This window comes from Equus asinus, chromosome 14 (genome assembly GCF_041296235.1).
Source record: "Equus asinus isolate D_3611 breed Donkey chromosome 14, EquAss-T2T_v2, whole genome shotgun sequence".
Classification (NCBI taxonomy): domain Eukaryota; kingdom Metazoa; phylum Chordata; class Mammalia; order Perissodactyla; family Equidae; genus Equus; species Equus asinus.
Genome location: NC_091803.1, coordinates 23979392 through 24002687, shown reverse-complemented (window position 1 = coordinate 24002687; position 23296 = coordinate 23979392). Strand labels below are relative to the sequence as shown.

At 37.3% G+C, this 23296-nt stretch overlaps 1 protein-coding gene across 4 annotated transcripts in view; it reads left to right on the top strand.

Moving 5' to 3' along the window:
• Positions 1-21336, top strand: part of ZNF713 (zinc finger protein 713) — a 43948-nt gene extending 22612 nt beyond the window's left edge. For all 4 annotated transcript variants that reach the window (XM_014842315.3, XM_014842314.3, XM_014842313.3 and 1 more), the window contains 3 exons: positions 11488-11614; positions 11947-12039; positions 18148-21336. In XM_014842315.3, coding sequence (XP_014697801.1) covers positions 11581-11614; positions 11947-12039; positions 18148-19214 — 1194 coding nt within the window. In that variant the 5' untranslated portion in view covers positions 11488-11580 and the 3' untranslated portion in view covers positions 19215-21336. The remainder of the gene's footprint in view (positions 1-11487; positions 11615-11946; positions 12040-18147) is intronic.
• The last annotated feature ends 1960 nt before the right edge of the window (positions 21337-23296 follow it).

Below are 23296 nucleotides of genomic sequence, written 5' to 3'. Positions count from 1 at the left end.
GCAGGCCAGGAGAGAGTGGAAAGATACATTTAAAATACTAAAAATAAAAACTGTCAGCCAAAAATGCCCTATACAGCAAAGTTATCTTTCAGATATGAAGGAGAAATAAAGGCTTTCCTGACAAACAGAAGCTCAGGGAATTCATCACCACTAGACTCGCCTTACAAGTAATGCTGAAAGGAGCTCTCATACCTGAAAGGAAGAGGCAAAGGTGTACAAAGCTTGAGCAAAGTGATAGACAGAAAATTGCAAATCTGTATCAGGATAGTATACATTTAATTATGTGTAAAAGTTACAAGGAAAGAAAGTGTTAAAAATAACTATAACCACTTCAATTTGGTAAGAAACTCACAATACCAAAGGGGATAATTTGTAACAACAAAAACATAGAAAGGGAAGAGGAAAAGGACAGAACCTGCATAGGCAAATCAAGATAAGAGGCTGTCATCAGAAAAAGGACTGTCTTATCTGTGAGACCTTTTATACAAACCTCGTGCTAACCACAAAACAAAAATTCACAGAAGATTGACAAAGCATAAATAAAGAGGAAAGTGAAAACTACCAACCTGAAATAGCAGACGGAATACAAGGAAAAATAAACAATGGAAATATAGAGCAACTGTAAAACACAAGATAAAATGGCAGTATTAAGTCCTTATCTATCGGTAATCACCGTAAATATAAATGGGTTGAATTCACCAATCAAAGGACACAGAGTGGCTTGATGAATTACAAATCAAGAGCCAACAATATGCTGCCTCCAGGAGGCCCATCTCAGCTCTAAAAACAAACATAGGCCCAAAGAGAAGGGATGGAAGATGATACTCTAACCAAATGGCAACCAAAAAAAAGCAGATGTAGCCATACTTATATCACACAAAATAGATTTCAAGCCAAAGAAGATAACAAGAGACAAGGATGGACATTATATAGTGATCAAGGGGACAATCCATCAAGAAGACATAACATTTATTAATATATATGTACCTAAGTAAGGAGCATGGAAGTATATAAGGCATTATTAACAGATCTAAAGGGAGAAACTGACAGCAACACAATAATAATAGGGAAATCTAATACCCCACTTACATCAATGGATAGATCCTCTAGACAGAGAATCAACACAGAAACATCAGCCTTAAATGAAACATTAGACCAAATGAACTTAATAAATATATAGAGAACATTCTATCCAAAAGCAACAGAATGCATGTTCTTCTCAAGTACACACAGAAGAGTCTCAAAGATAGACCATATGTTAGGCAACAAATCAAGTTTTGATAAATTTAAGAAGATTAAAATCATATCAAGCATCTTTTCTGACCACAGTGGTATGAAACTAGAAATGAACTGCAAGAAGAAAGGTGGAAAAGTCACATATGTGTTGAGACTAAACAACATGCTACTGAACAACTGTTAAGTCAATGAAGAAATCAAAGAAGAAATAAAAAAATACATAGAGACTAATGAAAATGAAAACACAGCATTCCAGAATTTATGGGATGCAGCAAAAGTGGTACCGAGAGGGAAGTTTATAGCAATACAGGTCCATGTCAATAAACAAGAAAACTCTCAATCTAACCTTACATCTAAACTAGAAAAAGAGGAACAAACAAAGCCAAAAATCAGTAGAAGGAAGCTAAGAATCAAAATCAGAGCAGAAATAAATGAAATAGAGGCTAAAAAGAAATAAAAAGAATCAGTGAAACTGAAAGCTGGTTCTTTGAAAAGGTAAATAAAATTGATAACTGTTACATAGACTTGCTAAGGAAAAAGGAGAAAGGCTCAAATAGAATCAGAAATGAAAGAGAAGACATTACAATAGATACCACAAAATACAGATTATGAGAGAATTCTATGAAAAGCTATGCACCAATAAATTGAATAACCTAGAATAAAGTGGATAAGTTCCTAGAATCATACAATATTCCAAAACTGAATCAAGATGAAATAGACTATGAATAGACAGATCAGTAGTAAAGAGATTGAGACAGTAATCAGAAAACTCCCAAAAAACAAAAGGTCAGGCCAGACAGCTTCCTCAATGAATTCTCCCAAACATTCAAAGAAGATTTAATACCTAGCTTTCTCAAACTCTTCCAAAAAATTGAAGAAGAGGGGATGGTTCCTAACTCATTATATGAGGCCAGCATTACCCTGATATCAAAACCTGATAAGGACAACACACAAAAAATCACATGCTAATATTGCTGATGAACATAGCTGCAAAAATCCTCAATAATATTAGCAAATTGAGTACAACACACTAAAACAATCATACACCAAGATAAAGTGGGATTTATTCTGGGGATGCAAGGATGGTTCAACATCCAAAAATCAGTCAACATGATACACCACGTTACCAAAATGAAGAATAAAAATCACATGATCATCTCAATAGATGCAGAGAAAGCATTTGACAAGATACAGCATCCATTTATGATAAAAACTCTGAATAAAATGGGTACAGAAGGAAAGTACCTCAACATAGTAAGGCCTTATATGACAAACCCCCAGATAATATCATATTCAATGGTGGAAAAGTGAAAACTATCCCTTTAAGAACAGGAACAAGAAAAGGTTGCCCAGTCTCCACTCTTTGAGTGTGTGTATATGAGAGGAATATTGGTCCTGAGCTAACACCTCTTGCCAATCTTCCTCTTTTTGCTTGAGGAAGATTGTCGGTGAGCTAACATCTGTGCCAGTCCTCCTCTATTTTGTATATGGGATGCTGCCACAGCATGGCTTAATGAGCAGTGCTAGGTCAGCACCCAGGATCTGAACCTGTGAACCCCAGGCCGCCAAAGCAGAGCACACCACTATGCCTCTAGGCCAGCCCCACTACTCTTACCACTCTTATTCAACATAGTATTCGAAGTCCTAGCCAGAGCAAATTAGGCAAGAAAAAGAATGAAAGTTATCCAAATTGGAAAGGAAGAAGTAAAACTGTCACTACATGCAAATGACCTGACTTTATTATAGGAAACCCTAAAGAACCCACCAAAAACTATTAGAAATAATAAACGAATACAGTAAAGTTGTAGGTACAAAATCAACATAGAAAAATTAGTTGTGTTTCTGTACATTAACAACAGACTAGCCCAAAGAGAAATCATGAATATAGTTCCATTTACAGTTGCAACAAAAAGAATAAAATACCTGGGAATAAACTTACCAAGGAGGTGAGAGACCTGTGTGCTGAAAACTATGAGACGTTGTTGAAAGAAATTGAAGAAAAGACAAAGAAATGGAAAGATATTCCATGCTCGTGGATTAGAAGAATTAACATAGTTAAAATGTCCATATTCCTTAAAGCAATCTACAGATTCAATGCAGTCCTTATCAACCCAGTGACATTTTTCACAGCAATAGGACAAGGATTACAAAAGACCCCGAATAGCCAAAGCCATCCTGAGAAGAAAGACCAAAGCTGTAGGTATCACACTCTCTGCTTTCAAAATATACTACAGAGCTATAGTAACCAAACACCGTGGTATTGGCAGAAAAACAGACATACAGATCAATGGAACAGAATTGAGAGCCCAGAAATAAACCCACATATTTATGGACAGTTAATTTTCAACAAGGAAGACAAGAATATAAAATGGAGAAAGGTCAGTCTCTTCAATAAATGGTGTTGGGGAAACTGGACAGCCACATGCAAAAGAATGAAACTAGACCACTGTCTTACACCATACATAAAAGTTAACTTAAAGTGGATTAAGGATTTGAATGTCAGACCTAAAACCATAAAACTCCTAGAAGAAAATCTAGGTGGTATGCTCTTTGTCATTGGTCTTAGCGGTATCTTTTTGAATACATCTCCCAGGCAAGGGAAACAATGAAAAAAATAAATGAGACTACATCAAACAAAAAGCTTCTGCACAGCAAAGGAAACCATCAACAAAACAAAAAGGCAACCTGCAAATTGGGAGATGATATTTGCAAACATATATCCAATAAGAGGTTAATATCCAAAATATTTAAAGAACTCATACAACTCAACAAGAATAAAAACAAACAACCCAATTAAAAAATGGGCAAAGTATCTGAACAGACATTTGTCCAAAGAAGATGTACCAGTAGGCAACAGGCACATGGAAAGATGTTTAGCATCACTAATTATTAGGTAATGCAAATCAAAACCACAATGAGATATTACCTCACCCCCATCAGAATGGCTATTATTAAAAAGACAGGAATTAACAAGTGTTAGAGAGGATGTGCAGAAAAGGGAATCCTTGTATACTGCCAGTGGGAATATAAACTGGTATACCCACTCTGAACAACAGTATGGCAACTTCTCAAAAACTTAAAAATAGATCTACCATATAACCCAACTCTTCCGCTTCTGGGTGTTTATCCAAAGAACATGAAAACACTAATTCAAAAAGATGTGTGCACCCGTATGTTCATTGCAGCCTTATTCAGAATAGCCAAGATTTGGAAACAACATGAGTACCCATCAACAGACAAATGGGTAAAAATGATGTGTTATATGGGTGTGTGTGTATGTGTGTATACACACATACACACAATGGGATACTACTCAGCCATGGAAAAAGATGAAATCTGGGCATTTGTGACAACATGGATGGACCTTGAGGGTATTAGGCTAAGTGAAATAAGTCAGATGGAGAAAGACAAACACCATATGATTTTACTAATATATGGAAGACAAACACATAGATACAGAGAACAGGTTACCATGGGGCCAAGGAGGAAAGAGGGAAAGGGAGGAGGACAAAAGGGATAGAGGTAGAGAGGGGAGGGTGAAAGGGGTAAAGGGGCATTCATGTATGGTGACAGATGACAACTAGGCTTTTGCTGGGGAATAGGATGTAGCCTGTACAGAAGGTGAAATATGTACACCTGAAGTTTATACAATGTTACAAATCAATGTTACCTTGATTAAAAAAGAATTGGTACTCTCAAAAAATCTGTATAACCAGAGGAAACTATAAGCAAAGTAAAAAAAAACATGTCAAATTGAGATAAGTATTTTTGCTACTCAAATGACAGTGGGCTAATCTTTCTAATATATAAAACGCTCCTCTAAATCAGTTAAGAGATTAGGAGTCCAATACAAAAATGTACAAACAGCATAAAAAGACAATTTACAGGAAAGAAAGTTCAGATGGATCTTAAACACAGGAATAATGTTCATCTGTCCTCATAACAAGAGGAAATTTAAATTAAAACTAGAGGGGCCAGCCCGGTGGCATAGTGGTTAAGTTCACACACTTCACTTCAGTGGCCTAGGGTTCACAGGTTCAGATCCTGGGCACAGACCTATGCACCACTCATCAAGCCATGCTGTGGCAGTGTCCCACATATAAAAAATAGAGGAAGATGGGCACAGATGTTAGCTTAGGGCTAATCTTCCTCAGCATAGTGTGGTAGAGTGGCAACAAATGTTAGCTCAGCCAATCTTCCTCACCAAAAAAAATAAAACTAGAGAAAGCTTGATGTTTTATCACCAAGCTTCATATTTGCCACAAGTTTGATATTTTTCACAAGCTTGATAGCATACTGTCTTGGCAAAGCTTTGGGGAAACAGGCACGCTTACACTGTTGCTGTGTGTGGCAGATTGCATTTTCAGAAAAATGGCCAAAATATCTCCCATTTGAAACACTTTCTTTACAATGTGACTTTGACATTCATCCCATAAAGAGACATTGAGGTCTCTGTTCCCTCTATTGAATCTGGGCAAGCCTATGACTGGTAGAAGTGAGGCTATATGACTTTCAAGGCAGGTCATAAAAGGCAGTGAGACTTCTGCCTGATTCTCTTGGGATGCTTGCTCTAAATCCAGCCACCTTGCCATGAATAAACCCAAACAGCCCATGGAGAAGCCCACATGGAGAGGAACCAAGGCCCACAGCCCTAGCCGAGCTCTCAGGTGAAAGCCAGCAGCAGCTTGCCAGCCGTGTGAGTGAACCATCTTGACAGTGGATTCTCCAACCCACAGTCAAGCCCTCCCAGCTGCTGCCACATAGATCAGAGGCGAGCTGTCCCTACTATGTCCTGTTCAAATTGCAGATTTGTGATCAAAATAAATGGTAGTTGATATTTTATTCCCCCAAGATTTGGGGTGGTTTATTAGGCAGCAATAGATAACTGCTACAGATTTTGGTACCGGAAGTGAGGTGCTGCCAAAGCAAAACCTAGTGCATATGGCATTGGCTTGGAACAGTGCCAATTGAGCTACGGGCAGAAGATGGAAAGGAAAAGATTGTTAGTGAAATAATAAAGGGCCTTAAGGAGAGCTAGTGGGAACCTAAAGGACCTTTGTCAGGGCTTAAAGAACAGTAAAGAAAATGCTATGAATGGGAGGAAAGGGGCCCCTTGAAGAAGGAATGTTGGGCAACATTGTCACCTTCAGTAACAAGGGAAATAGGAAATATGCTTAATGAACTCAGTGATCTAACGAAGGAGATTTGCAGGTAGAAGACTGCAAGTGCAAACTGGTGGCTTCTGGCTGCCTACAGGAAAATGTAAGAGGAAAAAACATGCTAAATAAAGAAATGTCCAATATAAATGAACCAGGAGTTACTGGATTTAAAAATAAAATTGTTTCTCATTTACACCTCTCAACGTGTGCCCAGTTCAGCTACCTTTTAGAATTGCTATGTACTGCTGTTTGCTTGAATGGGAGTGTCTCTAGTGGTTATTCCTATGCCTTTCCGACCATTCTAAGTTTGTAGGGGGTAGAGAGTGGGGCCAAATAACTATTTTTTTAGTTTACAGGTCATCATATACAGAGAAAGCAGTCAAGAAATCATACCTGAGGAACTATACTCCAAGATCCTTGTCTGCTTGTGGACCTGATTTAGATGACGAGATCTTGGACTTCAAGCTGATGCCATGATGGGATGAAATTTGGGCATCTTGGGGAAGAAAATGAGTGTATTTTGCCTGTGGGAGGGATGTGAATTTTTATGTTCAGAGGATGTGTTCACTTCAGACTGCAGCAGATTGTATTTTCCAAAAGTGGCATGATTTCTCCCATTATACAGGCCCCTCTTATAATGTGACTTAAATACTCTTTCCATCAAGAGATGAGGGACTGTGTTCCTTCCCCTTGGATCTAAGCAGGCTTATGACTGTGGTAGAAGTGAAGCTATGTGACTTCCGAGGATGGGTCATAAAAGATGATTCTCTTGGGAATTTTGCACTTGGAATCCAGCCACTATGCCATGAAGAAGCCCAAGCAGCCTGTGGAGAGGCCCATAAGGAGAGAGACTGAGGCCCCTGGCTGAGCTCCCAGCTGATAGCCAGCACGAATTTGTCAGCCATATGAGTAAGCCATCCTAAGAGTGAATCCTACAGCTCAATGCTGAGCCACTCCAGCTGAAACCAAATGGAACAAAGATGAGCTAGTCCCACCAAGTCCTGCCCATGTTATAGATTTTGTGAGCAAAATAAATAATTGTTGTTTTGAGCCACTAAATTTTGGGGTCGTTTGTTATGCAGCAATAAGTTAATGTTACAGAGTATAAATTGATACAAGCTCTAAGGAGGTCAGTTTGACAATATGTGTCAAAATTACGGATTCATATACTCTTTTACCAGACGTCTCATTTTGGGGAATTGATTCGCAGATAGACTTGTACACAGTTGCAAAATACTATACGTACAAGATATTTCATTGTAGCGTTATTTGTCATAGCAAAAGAGTAGAAAGCAGCTAAAATGTCTGTTAATAGACTAGTTAAATAAATTGTGGAACATTCACATATTATGAGCACCATGCAGCTATACAGAAGAATGTAGAAGATATCTATGAACTGATGTGGAGAGATTTCCGGGATAAACTGTTCAGTGGAAAAAGCAAAATACAAGAGTATCTGTAGTATGCCACTTTTGTGTAAGAAAGGGGAAATAAAAATGTACATATACATGTATCTGCTCATTTGAGCCAAAAGAGACACCAGAAGGATAAAGGTGAGTCTAATAAGATTGGTTACCTACAAGGCTTGGATGGAATGGGGTGGAAAAGATAGAGGGAATTGGGGGATAGGGGTGGGGGCAACATGGGAGGAGGGCCTAAAATTGAATACAGACAGAAACAGATGAACCAAATTGTATTTCAAGTTACTGACATAACTACACTGAAGAAATTAGGAAAAGGAGTTAACCTTTAAACCTATGTAGTTGGACTCTACCCTCAGGCCAAAAGTCAAACTCTAAAAACTGAAATCTGATTTGTAGACTTCTTTTGTGCAGAGGAATGTGTTAGTAATACTGAAACCACTTTCTTTACATTGTAGGATTGAGCACATAAGTAAATACATTGTGCATACCGGGAGCCAGGTTTCTCCTGCTTGAAGAAGGGAATTACAAATGTGAAAAGAGAGGATAGAATAAACCCTGTGCTGTTGCATTATAGTTAGAGGTATCAGTGTAGACTCGTGGGTTTTAATGCATAGCTACATATAGAAATGGGTATGGAGTTCTGTGTGTGTGTGTTCATGTATACATACATCATTATATTTATACCTCTGTTTCCCAGATACGACCTCTGAGAGACCCTTGAAGCAGTGATGCTCCAGTAGCATTGAACACCCCTAGTTAGTGCCTAGATCTTGGTTTCTAAGTGTGGTTCTCCATTACAAGGAACCACACATAGCCACTCACTATTTCACCAACAGAGCAGAACATGCCAGATTGCAACCCTGCAGACGCTTTGGTTGGAAGCAGAGCTGCTCAGTATTTGACCATTAAAGGAACCAGGGATCCTTGGAGAAATGGCTGTTTCCAGGCTTGGGGCAGGGAAGACACAAGATGAATCTTGAAAGAAGAACATCTTTGTGTCCCAAAAAGTAAAGAACTACTCAAAGAATGATAGAGACGTGTCAAAAGGACACAGAAGCCAGTTTGAAGGGGCTCCTTCTGGCTAAATCTAGGGCAATATGAGCATTAAAATAGTGATAGTAAATGATTATAACCTACTGAATAAAATAAGTCAGTCCACCTCATATAAATTAATGAATGAATGAGAAGAGAAACCTCTTCAGCACAGTAGAAAGCCAACTAATAATGTACAAAGAATGACAGAATTAGAAAAGCACCATTTAGCAACCATTGTAATTACGGTTGATTCAGGCAAGAATTACCAGTGGATGCTAAAACTAGTAAATGAAAGTTTGGAGAGGAACAAGATATTTACCTAGTCTCAAAGTATCTCCCCAACAAGATACATAGTAATTACAGAATGAAATAGTAATTTTCCAGTAGAAATTACTGGTAGATAACCACCTTAGCCAAATTATCAAAGTTAACATTTCCAGTAATGGAACTTAGTCAACAGCCTGTGCCTCCTGATATAATTCACTGGGAAGAACCCAGCATCTCTTCTTTATTATTCCTGCCTAAAGTGCATAGTGTGAAGCTAATCTGGAGGAGACATTAGACAAGCCCAAATTGAGATTTATTCTACAAGATACCTGGCCTGTACTTTCCAAAATGCCAGTGTCATGAAATACAAGGAAAGGCTCAGGACCTGCTGCAGATTAAAGGAGACAAAGGAGACAGCACAAGCAAATGCAGTGCATGATCTTGAATTTTCTTTTGTTACCAGGGACATTTTTGGGACATTTAGTGAAATCTGAATAAGTATATATTTTAGACAACAGTACTCTATCAGTGTTAATTTCCTGATTTTGATCATTGTCCTGTTGTTATGTAAGAGAATTCCTTGTTTTTAGGAAATAAATACCAAATTTTTTAGGGGTTCAGGGGCATTGTCTGCAATTTACTCTTAAAACAGCCCAGAAAAATTGTAGAGAGAGAGAAAAAGAGAGAGGAGAGGAGAAGGAAGAATTTTTTTTTTTATTCTTGCAACTTTTCTTTAAGTCTGAAATGATGTCAGAAAATCTTTAAGTTTAGTGAGGAGGCCCTCTATGTCCTAAAATGTCTGAGAGGAAAGATTTCTAGCATTAATTAAGTTAAAAAACAGTGTATAAAATATGTTGCCTTTGAGGTAAAAAAGAAAATGCAACGAAATAAGAATTCCATATTATTTGCATAATGGAGAATTCTAGAAAAATACACTAAAAAGTATAAATAGTTATTATCTATTGGGGAGTAAGAGCTGAAGAGAGGAAAGTAGTGTGGGAGAGAGGCTCTTTTTACTAAGTACTTTTTTATATGTTTCTGTTTCTAAACCATATTAGTATATATGTATATATAGTATATAAAAGTCAAATAAGGACATGAAAAAAAGAGAAGAAACAGGTAACTGAGTGCAAGATCATCCTTAAAAGGCATAGAGGAAGGAGAAACCCTAGGCAAGATATTGATTAAAACAGCCAAAAAGAGCTACAGATATGGATGTTAAAGAATGTAGACTATAATTCATAGTTTCTTTCGCCCTTACTGACATAGCACCATTGGTGCTGCTCTCAAGAGGGTGGGGAAAGTTGAATGGAAATTAGAAATAAAAACAAAAGAGAAGATATTCATAAGGGCAGAAAAGACATCTTTGTGGTATGATGGAAAGAGCATAGGCTTTCGAGTAAGATTTACAATAAAATCCTGTTCCTGCTATTTAATAGCTGTATGTCATTAGATCAATTATTTAATTTCTTCCAGCCTCAGTGACTCATTTCTAAATTACCTACATCGTTGAGTTGAAATATATTTTAGGAAGGTATGTTATCAAAGCATGAAAATTAATTTAAAATGCCAGTACTGTACTTAAATATTGAACCTGAACTTAGGGGGAAAAGGATTGATTTGGAATATGACACTCTGCTCATTCCAAAGAATTGAGGAGTTATCGTACCCATGAAGTGAGTGGTACTTTGCAGAAGCATTAGGTAGTAAGGGAGATGGGAGAGGTATATATGTTGTTTGTGACTGTCTGTCTGTGTCTATGAGAGAAAAAGGGTTGTTTAAGAAGCATTGAAAATGGAGAAAACTTAGACGTCACCTTTTTTTATTTGAAATCCCTACCTGTAACAAGACATTTTCTTTTTCTGATCCCAACATGTATCATGTGCCTTCTACTCTCAACCTATTCACCCTTGTTGCTTTTTTCTTTTTAGCCCACTGGAAAATCCTCTCTCCTCTTCTATCCAAAGCTTAAAAATCTGTTAAGGATCTATATAAGATCTACCAACTTGATACCTACTTTCACTATTTGAACATATCCTGAATTCTTTCATTTCTGAAATCTTATAGCATGAATTTCCCATATAGTTTTTTAATTGTTTAGATGATATGATAGCCTTTCTTCTGCAGCAAATAGTAAAAAGCTTAAAAGCAAGCATTATTTCATTTATATTTGACTTGAAAGATGATGGACAAGTACTAATTATTTTTTCAAAAATGTTGACATGAGTTACTCAGAGCCCTGAAGACTCTCAGCACAACAGCGTAGACATCCCAACTTTTGTCTACAGCTGCACCTTTTCCCCTTCCTCTGAGGGCCCCTGTAAAAAACGGTTTCTGACTGAGCAGGAATATGCTTGATATTTCAGGAATCACTGACATTCCAGGACGTGGCTGTGGACTTCACCAGAGAGGAGTGGGACCAGCTGTACCCTGCTCAGAAGAACCTCTACCGAGATGTGATGCTGGAAAACTACAGGAATCTGGTCACGCTGGGTGAGGATAGTATCCCTGTAAAACTGGAAACCGTCCTGGTGGGTTTATTTCCTTAAGTAATAATGAACTATATTTTGAGAATATAGTTCAGGCCAGGACAGAAGAATGCTAGTCAGTCTTGGAGACAGAGGCCCTTGTTTTCTGCTCTTTCTCCTCAGGTAAAGGTCTTGACTTTGTTGAGTTTGAGTTGGGTAGTTTTATTTTGAGGCCTCTGAAGTCTCCCCTTTCTGAATCCAGAGACCCTAAGGACTAAAAAAGTTGAAAATGAGTTCTGAGACAGATTTTTTGTTCCCAGTGTAAACTCCTAAGACATACATTTTTCCCATGAATAGGGCATCAACTTTATAAGCCAGAAGTGATCATTCAGTTGGAGCAAGAGGAGCAGTGGATGATGGAAAGAGACAGCCCACCGGACACTCCTCCAGGTGAGAAGCAAGCATTTGGGTATTTGCTACTCAGCGAGGGGAAATAGTCATTTTTGAAATACTCAACTGAGTTCCAAATACATCCCTCTAGGATTAAAAGAATACTTAGGCTTTGTAAAAAACTCAGTTCATATTTGACTTTTTACCAAAGTGGCAATGGCTTTCTTACTTTTTTTCTGATTAAAAAGATAATATATGCTTATTATTAAAAAAAAATTTACACCACACAAACGTTATTTTGAAGGTGTTAGTTTGAACACCCATAAATACCTTGACGTTGCAAATCTCCACATAGCATTTACTTTCTATTTTTTGTTCATACATCCTTTTCGGTATTCTTTAAATTTTTCTTTTCCATCTCAAGAATCTTCACTATTTTTACCTATTTTTCCTTCTTTTTTCCTTTTATTATCAAACTCTTTAAACTTGTCTAAAACCCATAGCCTCAATTCTAATTCTCTTGCTCACCTTTGTGATATGACCTGTACTATCCTACCTGTACTACTAAAATTGTCTTGTTGGAAATGATCACCAACTTCCTTCCAGTCTAATCCAGTGTCTAAAAAGCCACAGTTATTTTCTCCTATGATTTTGTCGCATTTGATTGTATTGACTTTACCTTCTGGGAATTTTGTTCCACCCTGGCCTGTGATATACACAGTTGTTGTCTCCTCTAGCCTCTCTCTTGTATCTTCACCTGTTCCTTTACTCCCTGCTCTCCCTCCTTTTCCTAAAAGCATGTATTCCTATGGACTTGGTGTTCCATCTTTAGTACAATGCTTTTAAATAGCCCTTCTATGACATTTTGCCATTTCTAACCTCAGTATTTTACCCACATTCTCTTCCCAGATTTTAGATTATATTGTCATTTATTAATGTCATGCTGTCATTTTAATTACGTCAAAACATGGATCTTTTGACTTTATCTCTCTTCTTGAAAGCATCCCATTAAATATGAGATTTCTTGACCAAAAAAAAACCCTTAGCTCCCTATTGTCGTCATACCACCTACAATGCTCTGCCTGGTTATTTTAGCAAATAGTTGACTGCTTAACTGCCAGATATGGAGTTAGATAGTTTCCATTGTGGTCCATTAAGCCAGGCTAACCTACCTCATCTCTATCTAATTCCTGCTCGATTCTTTGCTCTGGCACCTGGTTTCATCATTTGGACTTGGTTTTCTGTCATTCAAACTTCAGCTTTTTCAAGTTGACTTTGACTTGGCTGTCCTTCTTGCTTTTAGTGCTCTAGGTTACATTTGGTAGGAAACCTTGTTCCTATTTCAGCCTCACTGAACCTGAATTTTGCCTGACCAGTGCCGGCATTCCATGAGTAGAGGCTGATAATTAAAACCTTTTGTCAGGAACTCCTAGCGCTTTCCCTGACAACAGTGGATGACAGTATTTCTACAAACCTCCACACACCTGAACCTGGGGAGTAGAAAACTAAAGAAAGAAAATTAAAAACTCCCTTTTTGGGTCAATTGCCATGGTAGGCACCTACAGCAGAAGGCAGACCTTTTCTTTCCCACAGGTACATATGTGGTCATGTGTAGCATCCACACTGTCTCCCGTTATGTCCCTACCCGTAGACTCCCAACTAGAGGAAATAATTGCTACTTTAAGAAAATTTGCAGACTTCATTGTGCAGCCATATGTGGATGCCCAAGGCTCTCAGTTCACAGATAAGCTTGAACAAGTGGTTTTTTCACATCCTCCTTGTCAGGGACAGTCTCCTCCAGGGAGACTGCTTGCATTTTTGCATTTTCCTCTGAGACTCGATCAATGGTTCCTCTCATCAAGATGTGGTAGAACATTTCTTTTGATCCAGGGATTGAGATAGAATGATCTGACTCATGTGACCTAATTCTGGTGTGCCCTCTGGGGTATTGCCTGCCTCATTATTATTGACATCTGCTGATGTCTCTTTTTCTAGAAATCTCTTCCTAGCTAAGATGAAACCTGGAAAATGTCCAATGGATTTAGCAACAAAGAGGTTGGTAATTAATGAGTGAAATGACAGAGGACTGATTAGAATAACAATCAGTTTGTACATTGTTTAGTGACTAGGAGGTAAAAAAAAAGTAGAGCTAGTAAATAGACAGTACTCTTACAAGAAGCTAGAATGAGAAGAGGAGACAATAAAGAGGATATTTGCTAGAATACCAGATAGTGTCAAAAGAGGATTATTCTAAGCAGGAATGATTTTAGCTTGTTTATAATGCTGAAGGGATGGAGTCAGTTGAGAGGGTAAGCAGAGAATAGATACAAAAGACAGAGCAAGGTTCTAGAAGAGATGGAGTGGGATTGGAGAGAAGGAGACTAGGGTTACTTTGTATATAAATAAGTTTGTTGGAAGATTTGGGGGAGTTCACACATGATGATTTCTATTTTCTTGGTAGATTAGGAGGCAGGGTCTTCTGTTGACTGGAAAGGAATTGAGAGGACAGGTAGGGGACTTAAGGAGCACTTGCTATATCTTACTAAGGTAAATGGAAGCTGACCAAAGATGAGTAAAGGAATTACTGAGCAGCTTTGAGGGCCCAAATGGGATTTTGCCTATATGTTTGTGGTTTCTGATTTCCATGGCTATGCCGTTTCTCCTGTTATATTCAGCACTGGAAAGCATTTGAGGATCCAGTTCGAGGGCATATTAGACTGGTGGAACTAAAGGGGGAAAACTGAAAGAGAGTTAACTCGAGTGATTTGGCATAGAGTCCCAGAAGTGACAAGAAGTGAAGTAAGGCCTGAAGAGGAGTGACAACTAGAAGACAACAGAAGAGTCAAGAAATGGAGGTCTGGATGAGGTCAGAAAGCAAGTAGAATGTGAATAAGGGCCTGAGTCCACTCATGGGCAACAGAGTGTGACACTGAGTTTAAGATTTTCCATATGGAGCAAAGTTCAGGGTATAACTGTATAACCAGGTAAGTAGATTGTTGAAGTGGAGTGAAAGTAAAAGGTGCAAACTACCAGTTAGAAAATAAGAAGGAAGAGAAGAGCCCATTCCATAGCAATTGAAAAGACAAAATGTCTAGATATAAACTTTCAGCAAGAAATGTGCAACATTTCTGCATGAGGAAAACCTTAAAACACTTATGACAGACAGAGAAATAAACTTGAGTAAATGGACATACCAGAATGTCAGTGTCCTGACCAAACATGTAATGTAATCCCACAAAAAGTACCTACAAGATTTTGGGAGGATCTAGATAAGCTCATTCTAAAGTTCTTATGGAGAAACCAAAACACAAAAATAATCAGGAAAACTCTGAAAGGAAAAATGATAAAGGAGATTATCCCTACTAGATCATATACGGTAAAATTTCATTAATTAAAACAAGGCAGATGAACTAAACAGACTAGAAAATCCAGAAATACACCCCGGTATGTGCAGGAGTTTAGTTTATAATAAAGGCATTATTTCAAATTAGGAGGGAAAAAGCCATTAATTAATGGTCTTGAGACAACTGGTATTAAAAAGGTAGGCCTTTTAATAAATAGTGGGTAGCCATCTGGAAAGAGATGAAGTTGGATCCATAGCTTACCCCTTAAACCATGAACTCCAAAGGGATCAGAGACTTGAAATGTAAAACATGAAACCATAAGAGACCTGAAAGAAAACATAGGAGAAATCTTTTATAACCTTGAAGTTGGGAAGTCTTTTCTGCCTATGATTCAAAATCTAGAAGCCATAAAAAGAAAAGATTCATGCATTCAACACACACAAATCCCAAAATTCTGCATGGTTTAGAATACTAGTAAGCAAAGTAAAAAGATAAATGGTAATGGGGGAAAATATTTTCAACTTACATCAAAAGGGCTGATCTCCCCTTAAAATATAAAAGCCGCCTCTAAATCAGTAGGAGACCAGCAGCCCAATAGAAAAATACAAAAATATGAACAGTTCTTCGATAAAGGAGTACAAAAACGTTTAAACGTATGTAAAAATGTTCAGTCTCACTCGTGATAAGAGAAACGCAAATTGAAACTACAGCAGATTACCTTTTCTTGCCTATCAGATATACAAAAGTCCAAAAGTTTGACAATACACACTGTTGAGTCCATGGGGAAGAAAGCACTCATACGTCGCTGGTATGAGATGAACCACCAGTCAACACAAGGATGTCTTAGACTAACCAAGGGGCTCCCTTTCCAGATACCCTGTTTGACTCTTTAGATGTACAAAACATAGTCTAGAGTCACATATTTTTATAAATAAAGTTTTATGGGAATATAGTCACACTCTCTTACATATTGTCTGTGGCTGCTTTCACACTATAACAGCCTAGTTGAGTAATTACAACAGACCATATGGTCCACAAAACCTTAAATATTTACTATGTGATCCTTTACAGAAAAAGCTTAGCAATCTCTATAAAGCAATAGTTTTTGCTTATTTATGACCACCACCCTCATTAAGAAATGCATTTTTATTGCAACCCGTAAGATCTGTATAATCCATAAAACTGAAACAAAAGTTTTGCCAAGCAATATTTATCCTTATCACTATGTCTGATGAACTCTGATATTTTCTACTTTGTTTTAGCCTATTCTGTTTCAGTTTTTAAATCACTTCTGTCCACTAAGTTAGTATCATAAACCACTATAAATTATGGCACGTTTTTTTGAAGTAACAAAGAGAACTGGCAATATCACAGTGCTTTGCAAGTAGAAAGGATATATTTGTTTTACTCTCTCCCTTTCTCCCTAATTCTTTCCTTTTCTCCCTCCTTCCTCCCTTCCCTCTCTCCCTTCCTCTTTCCTTTCTTGTTTCTTTCCTTCCTACTTCCTGAATAATTCAGTTCAGAAGGCAGTGGGTGGGGCTGAGCATGGTACTTGTTGAGGTGTGTAGTGGTACAGAAGACCCTGCAAGGTGTTGTTCAAGTCGCCCAGTGGCATCACAATATGTTTATACTGGCCAAGGGCCTGTCTAGAAGGTATCCTCTCTTAGATACGAAGGAGGTCATAGGTGCCCTAGAAATCTAATTTTATTAAACACTCATAACCCCTAGAGTTGATCCAGGGAATATGAAGTCAGTGGGGACAGATTGTAACCACACTGAGACTACAGTAGTCTATGCAAATCCCCCATTTTTCTTTCTGAAGAGCCCTTAGGCCCCTGCAAGAATAATGGAAGCTTGATGAATCCCTGCCATAAGCTAGAGAGTCTTCGTCTGTAGCTGTGACAGATATTTCACTCACTTAACTTAGGTCTTGGGCACAAGATAGATTGCATGCCATTCTCACAGTGTAGGCAGGGGAAGCTCTTCTGGTTTCATGTCTGAAAACACTGTCTTCCCAAGTATTTTATTTGTAATCTCAGACAACAGGGGGCTAGGCAGTGTAAAATCTGATAGGGGATTAGGTAGAAGTACAAAGTAGGGCTTGGGGGTTTCAGTGAATGATTAGATTTCTAAAGAAGTGGTGGGAGACTGAAATGAAATTTTGTTTTTATCACGTTCCATGAGTCATGCTTGTTCAAAAATAAGGTTTACGTTTATATTTGTAAATATAGGAAGCAGGAAAAATCTGGAAAGATTGGAAGGTTCCGAACTATTAACAATGATTACTTCTAGGGAGTGGAATTCTTACTTTATGCATTTCCACATTATTTGACTATGTTAATATAATCAAGTATTAGCTTTATCATTTTAAACAAAGATTAAAAATAGGAAGAAATACTTTTTAAATAATCAAGTAGCTGGCATTACAGTAGAATAATCCACAGATGAGGTTTATAAGATCCTAGACTCGGGGCCTGTCTTCTGTAAGAATAGTCTTTCTTTCTAATATCTCCCACATCTGAACACAGACTTTTCTCTGATATTTCTTATTCTCCTTTCCATTTCCTTTCAATGTTGGATATTCCTGGATGATGTCTTTCTTTGATTGATTACTATACATTTTAAAATTCCCCTGTGCTCACTGCTTCTTGTCATCCTTTTATAGTCTTTCCCCTTGTTACATGGCCATATTTTAAAACTTTCAAGGCCACATATGCCTTGTCCACATTGCTGTCAGTTTTATTTGGTAATTCATTCTGCCACAGTTTCTTTTTTAAAACATGGGAATACTGCAAAATATCTGTATGTTCTGAATTTCTTTTAGATGGCGAGAATAGACCCAAAATCAAAAAATCAACTCCCAACCAGAATGTTTCTGATGAAAATCAAACCCACAAGATGATAATGGAGACACTAACAGGAGACAGTTTCTGGTACTCCATCTTAGGAAGACTATGGGATTTTGAGTACCAGTTAGAGTTGAATCAAGAAAACCAGCAGAGATATTTAGAACAAGTATCTTTTACCCACAAAAAGATCACACAGGAGAGAAGCCTTGAATATAATAGATTTGGGGAAAACTATAATATGAACTCAAAGCTTATTATGCCTCAGAGAATTCCTTCAATTAAAATACCCTTTAATTCTGACACACAAGGAAATAGCATCAAATATAATTCAGACTTGGTTTACTATCAGGAAAACTATGTAAGAGAGAATCCTTATGAATATAATGAGTGCGGAAAAATCTTCAATCAACATATTCTTCTTACTAGTCATATTCATACTGAAGAGAAACCCAGTGAATGTGGGAAGGCCTTCAGCTGCAACTCATCTCCTACTCAACCTCAGATAGTCCTTACAGGAGAGAAGCCCTATAAGTGTGATGAATGTGGGAAAAGATTCAGCCAGAGGATACATCTTATTCAACATCAGAGAATTCACACAGGAGAAAAACCTTTTATATGCAATGAATGTGGGAAAGCCTTCCGTCAACATTCATCCTTTACTCAACATCTGAGAATTCATACTGGAGAGAAGCCCTATAAATGTAATCAATGTGGTAAAGCCTTTAGCCGTATCACATCGCTTACTGAACATCATAGACTTCATACTGGAGAGAAACCTTATGAATGTAGTTTTTGTGGGAAAGCTTTCAGCCAGAGGACACATCTTAATCAGCATGAGAGAACTCATACAGGAGAGAAACCCTATAAATGTAGTGAATGTGAGAAAGCCTTTAGCCAGAGCGCACACCTTAATCAACATAGGAAAATCCATACTCGGGAGAAACTGTGTGAATATAATAAATATGAGAAAACCTTAAGCCACAGTCCTTCACTTACTCAGCAGCACATAACTCATGGGGAGGGAAATCGTGTGAATATATAAATGTAGGAAAATTTTTGGTCAGACCTTTTCATCCCATTCATATATGAAATTATTCATAGTGAAGCGAAAGTTTATAAGTAAACTTTTAATGCATAGAAACCAAATAAATTTAGATCTCAAATTAGTAGCATATTATATTCCCAGGAGAGGTTGTAAATAGTTAAAATAATTTATTTTATGAATGAGATTATATGAGGAGTCATGTTCCAAATCTGATATAAAACTTTTTTTAATGACTAGAAATCCTATGGGAAATAACCTGTAATTATTCGCCTGTAAGTTTTATGGTAAAGTTTTTAAATCATATCAATGTTGATTAATCAAGGCAGTGATATAGTGTAACCAGTCACATAAACTTGAAATAAACAGAAAAGAGCATTATTTCTCAAACTTCAGTCTTTTGTGTGCTTCCTCTAAAGTTTTTACCATATTTAATGTTTACTTAATATTTTTCTTTAAAGGGACCCAGAGTTTTTAGCCTTTTCCTAGGAAATATAGTTTATGGAAATTATGAGTTTTATATACTAATTATGTTTATTCTAATTTCCATCAAAATAAATATATAACTTTGAAATTTAAAATAGCCATCAGTGTACCACCTAAATCTTCTGTACCATTATTTGAGAAACAATGTGATGTGATATGGCAATATTCTGTTGTTAGTTTTTCAGCAATCCTTGCATTATTCTCATGAAACACTTCCTAGGATCACTTTAAGAAGAGTCTTAGAAGAGACGGAGGGTCATTGATGAACTTTGAAAAATGATTCAGAGATGTTTACTTTTCTATCCTGTTGTTCTAGTTTTAAATTTCCATATAGCAAACAGATTTTTGCATTAAAATTATTTCTGTTATATTTGCAGGTTTGAGTAGAGAGGAGTGTTTGTTTTTTTAAATAATGACCAGGGGCTAAGAATCCGTATGCCACCCTGCACCATTGTGGAAGATGAAAAGTAGGGGAATGTACCAGAGAGCCAGCTCTGGCGCCATGTTGAGGTTAAGAATCAGGGAAGAGCCCTTACTGGCTTATATAACAACTAAGGAAGTATTACTAACTGGCTTAATAATTCATTTTATTTATTAAAATATATTTGTGTAACACCTTTTTCCAAAAAGAATATAAGGTGGTTTAATTTGATTTTTATGATTACTGCCTTGTTTGACAGAAATCACATCTTGATGTTACAAACTGTTACAAATGTAAACTGTCATAAGCCATAAATAGGTGCAACTATGGGGCTGCTTCAGTTTCTTGGCTTTCTATTTTCCTCTTGGTCTTCTCAGGCATGGCTAAAGAAGCCATGAGGCTAAGGTAAGAACGTAATCCCTTTGCTTTCTCATTTTTCTTCTAACATATCTCCCAGCTAAGACTTCCCTCATTTTTTTCCCCGTGAAGGACTAGATTTTATAGGCCTTGAGTCGAAGCTGAAATGATTTACAGACTTTTATTAAAACACTAAAAACCAAAAAAGTGATAAAGTGAACTCATTTTATCACAAAAGTTAAACTTTTCAAAGTACTTTTATGTCCCACACATCACTGGATGTGAAATAGTTAATAAAACCCTGAGTTATTATAGTCCAGGAGGATTTCTAGTAGTAGTTTGTGTTCAAATAACTGTGTATTGGAGATCCATTTTCAGGGCAGATCAGTTCTGGAAGTCTCTCTTCACCAAAAGGAGCTACATTTAACATTCATTTGCCATAAGGAGGCAGAGGATAGGGCACTCAGATTTTATGAAGAGAGAGAATGAGCCAAGGTGAATTCTCAGACAGGAAATAATGATTAATTACAATTGATAAAGGCTTTGATCAAAGTTTGCAACCAGGAAAAAAGAAAACTGAGTATTCCATGAAGAGTCCAAAAGGCTCGAATACAAGGCATTGTATCTCAGTACAGGTGAAAAACAAGAACAATAAGGGATTTTCAGAAGAGGATCAGCAGATTTTGGACAATCCCAGAAAAGAGGTGTCTGAACTGAACCAGACCACAGTTGGCCAAGGATTTTCACCAATTCTTCATAACTAGGAATTGTAAATAAGAAGCCTATTATATATTCCTTGGGGTCATAAATAATTATGCTTATGTTAATTGTACAGTAAACTGTGTCACTCTGGTGTGAATTCATTCTCATGTTGTCCTTTGTTCTCTTCAAAATGTTCCAAGTTAAGGAGTGAACCCTAAATGTATTAATTACATCAAAATACTAGTGCTCGGGGTGGGGAGCCAGAGGAGTATTACTCAGTCAAAAACCTGTTTGTTACAACTTAGTTCTGTCTAGGAGGGCAGGACATTACCCTTTCACATATATTTGTTCATTTGGTCCATCCAATCAGGTGCTATTGCCCTTCTTTTATGAAAAAACTTAAGCTCAGACATAATAATACATGATTTATTATTCAGTTTCTCAGACTGAAATGTCACTAGAACATGCATCATCTTACTGCCTGGAACAGTGTTTGATAACACTCAGAAAACATTTAATAAATATAGTGAAATTGATAAAATGAAAGATTAATGCTCAGCACCAAAATCTGTGTGACTCATTTTCTCAGAACCTCGGAGTATTAAAGGATCATCATGTTGATTATTTATGTTCAAAGGGCTTGTGGACTTGGAGAAAAAGTCATTACTATTTGTATTTTGATTAATGTTCATATTTATTAATTAAGAAATCAACTGACATTTTTTTAAACAGCCAACATTCCTCTAATTATTCACAGATGTGCAACTAATAATAAAAACTTAAAAATTTCCAGAGGGGCTGGCCCCGTGGCTGAGTGGTGAAGTTCACACGCTCCGCTGCAGGCGGCCCAGTGTTTAGTTGGTTCGAATCCTGGGCGCGGACATGGCACTGCTCATCAAACCACGCTGAGGCAGCGTCCCACATGCCACAACTAGAAGGACCCACAACGAAGAATATACAACTACGTACCAGGGGGCTTTAGGGAGAAAAAGGAAAGAAAAAAAATTCTGGAATCAGATATCCCCACTCTTTTAAACACTGACTTCAGATTTAAACACATCTGAAGATTTCATTTAAATCACAAACCTAAAATTTCAGATTTTATTGAATGCTTTAAACATCTTAAGAAACAGGTAAGATGTACCCGGAATATAAAAATAATTATACCAAAACTAGTTGTAAAAATATTAACTCTATGGATTTAATTTTTTCTTATCCTTATTTGAACACTTTCCCAGGGTTCCAGTTTTTCATAGGTTCCTACCACGTACTATTTGTATACTTTCCTCAGCTTTTAGTAATCTTATCCAACCCAAAATAAGAATAATACTGTCCTAGACAAATTAAGTTGCAATTTAGGAATTAGCAACTGGCTGACCTTTAGTCAGGTCATCCATAATACCAAAGACCAGATAACTTTTCTTCGCTTTCCTTTTATAACAAAATATCGGTTGTTATGTCACGGGACATTTTAAGACCTTCCCTTCGTATAGATTTTAAATTTTTGAGACTTGAAATTTTCCAAAACCATCTGGCACATTGTCCTGTCATTTTGATAGTGATCTTGTTGGCTAGCATTGTTTAAAGCTTTTCTGTGCCTCCTTAGTATAATTAATGAGACTGTCCAGCTCTTCCTGGAGAATGTAAGCTTTATTGTCAGTTTTCCTCTATAGAACATTTGGCTACTTCATATTTTGCAACACACTTGGACTCAAAGAGAAATTGAGTATTACCTAGGGGTGATAAATCTTGACAACTTTAATGAGCTTACAAGTAAATCAACCTGAACAGCCTCCTCATTCTCTCATCTCTCAAATGCCAGTATGCTCAAGGGTCCTCCTAGTCACTCAAGCCACACACCTGAGAGTTACCCTGGATTTCTCTCTCTCACCCTCTACCTCACGTGCAGTCAGTTATGAAGTCCTGTAGATTCCGCCTCCCTGAAATCACTGTAGATTCAAATCCTTGACCATTGTTTCCAGTGGGACTCCTGAAACAGAACCACACATGCATCCCTATGGTACATGGCCACTTGTTCAACATATATAAGTGTGTTAATATTTTTAGAACTTTCTCTGCAATCTAGGGGCCTCCCTTGGATCATGGAGTAACGAAA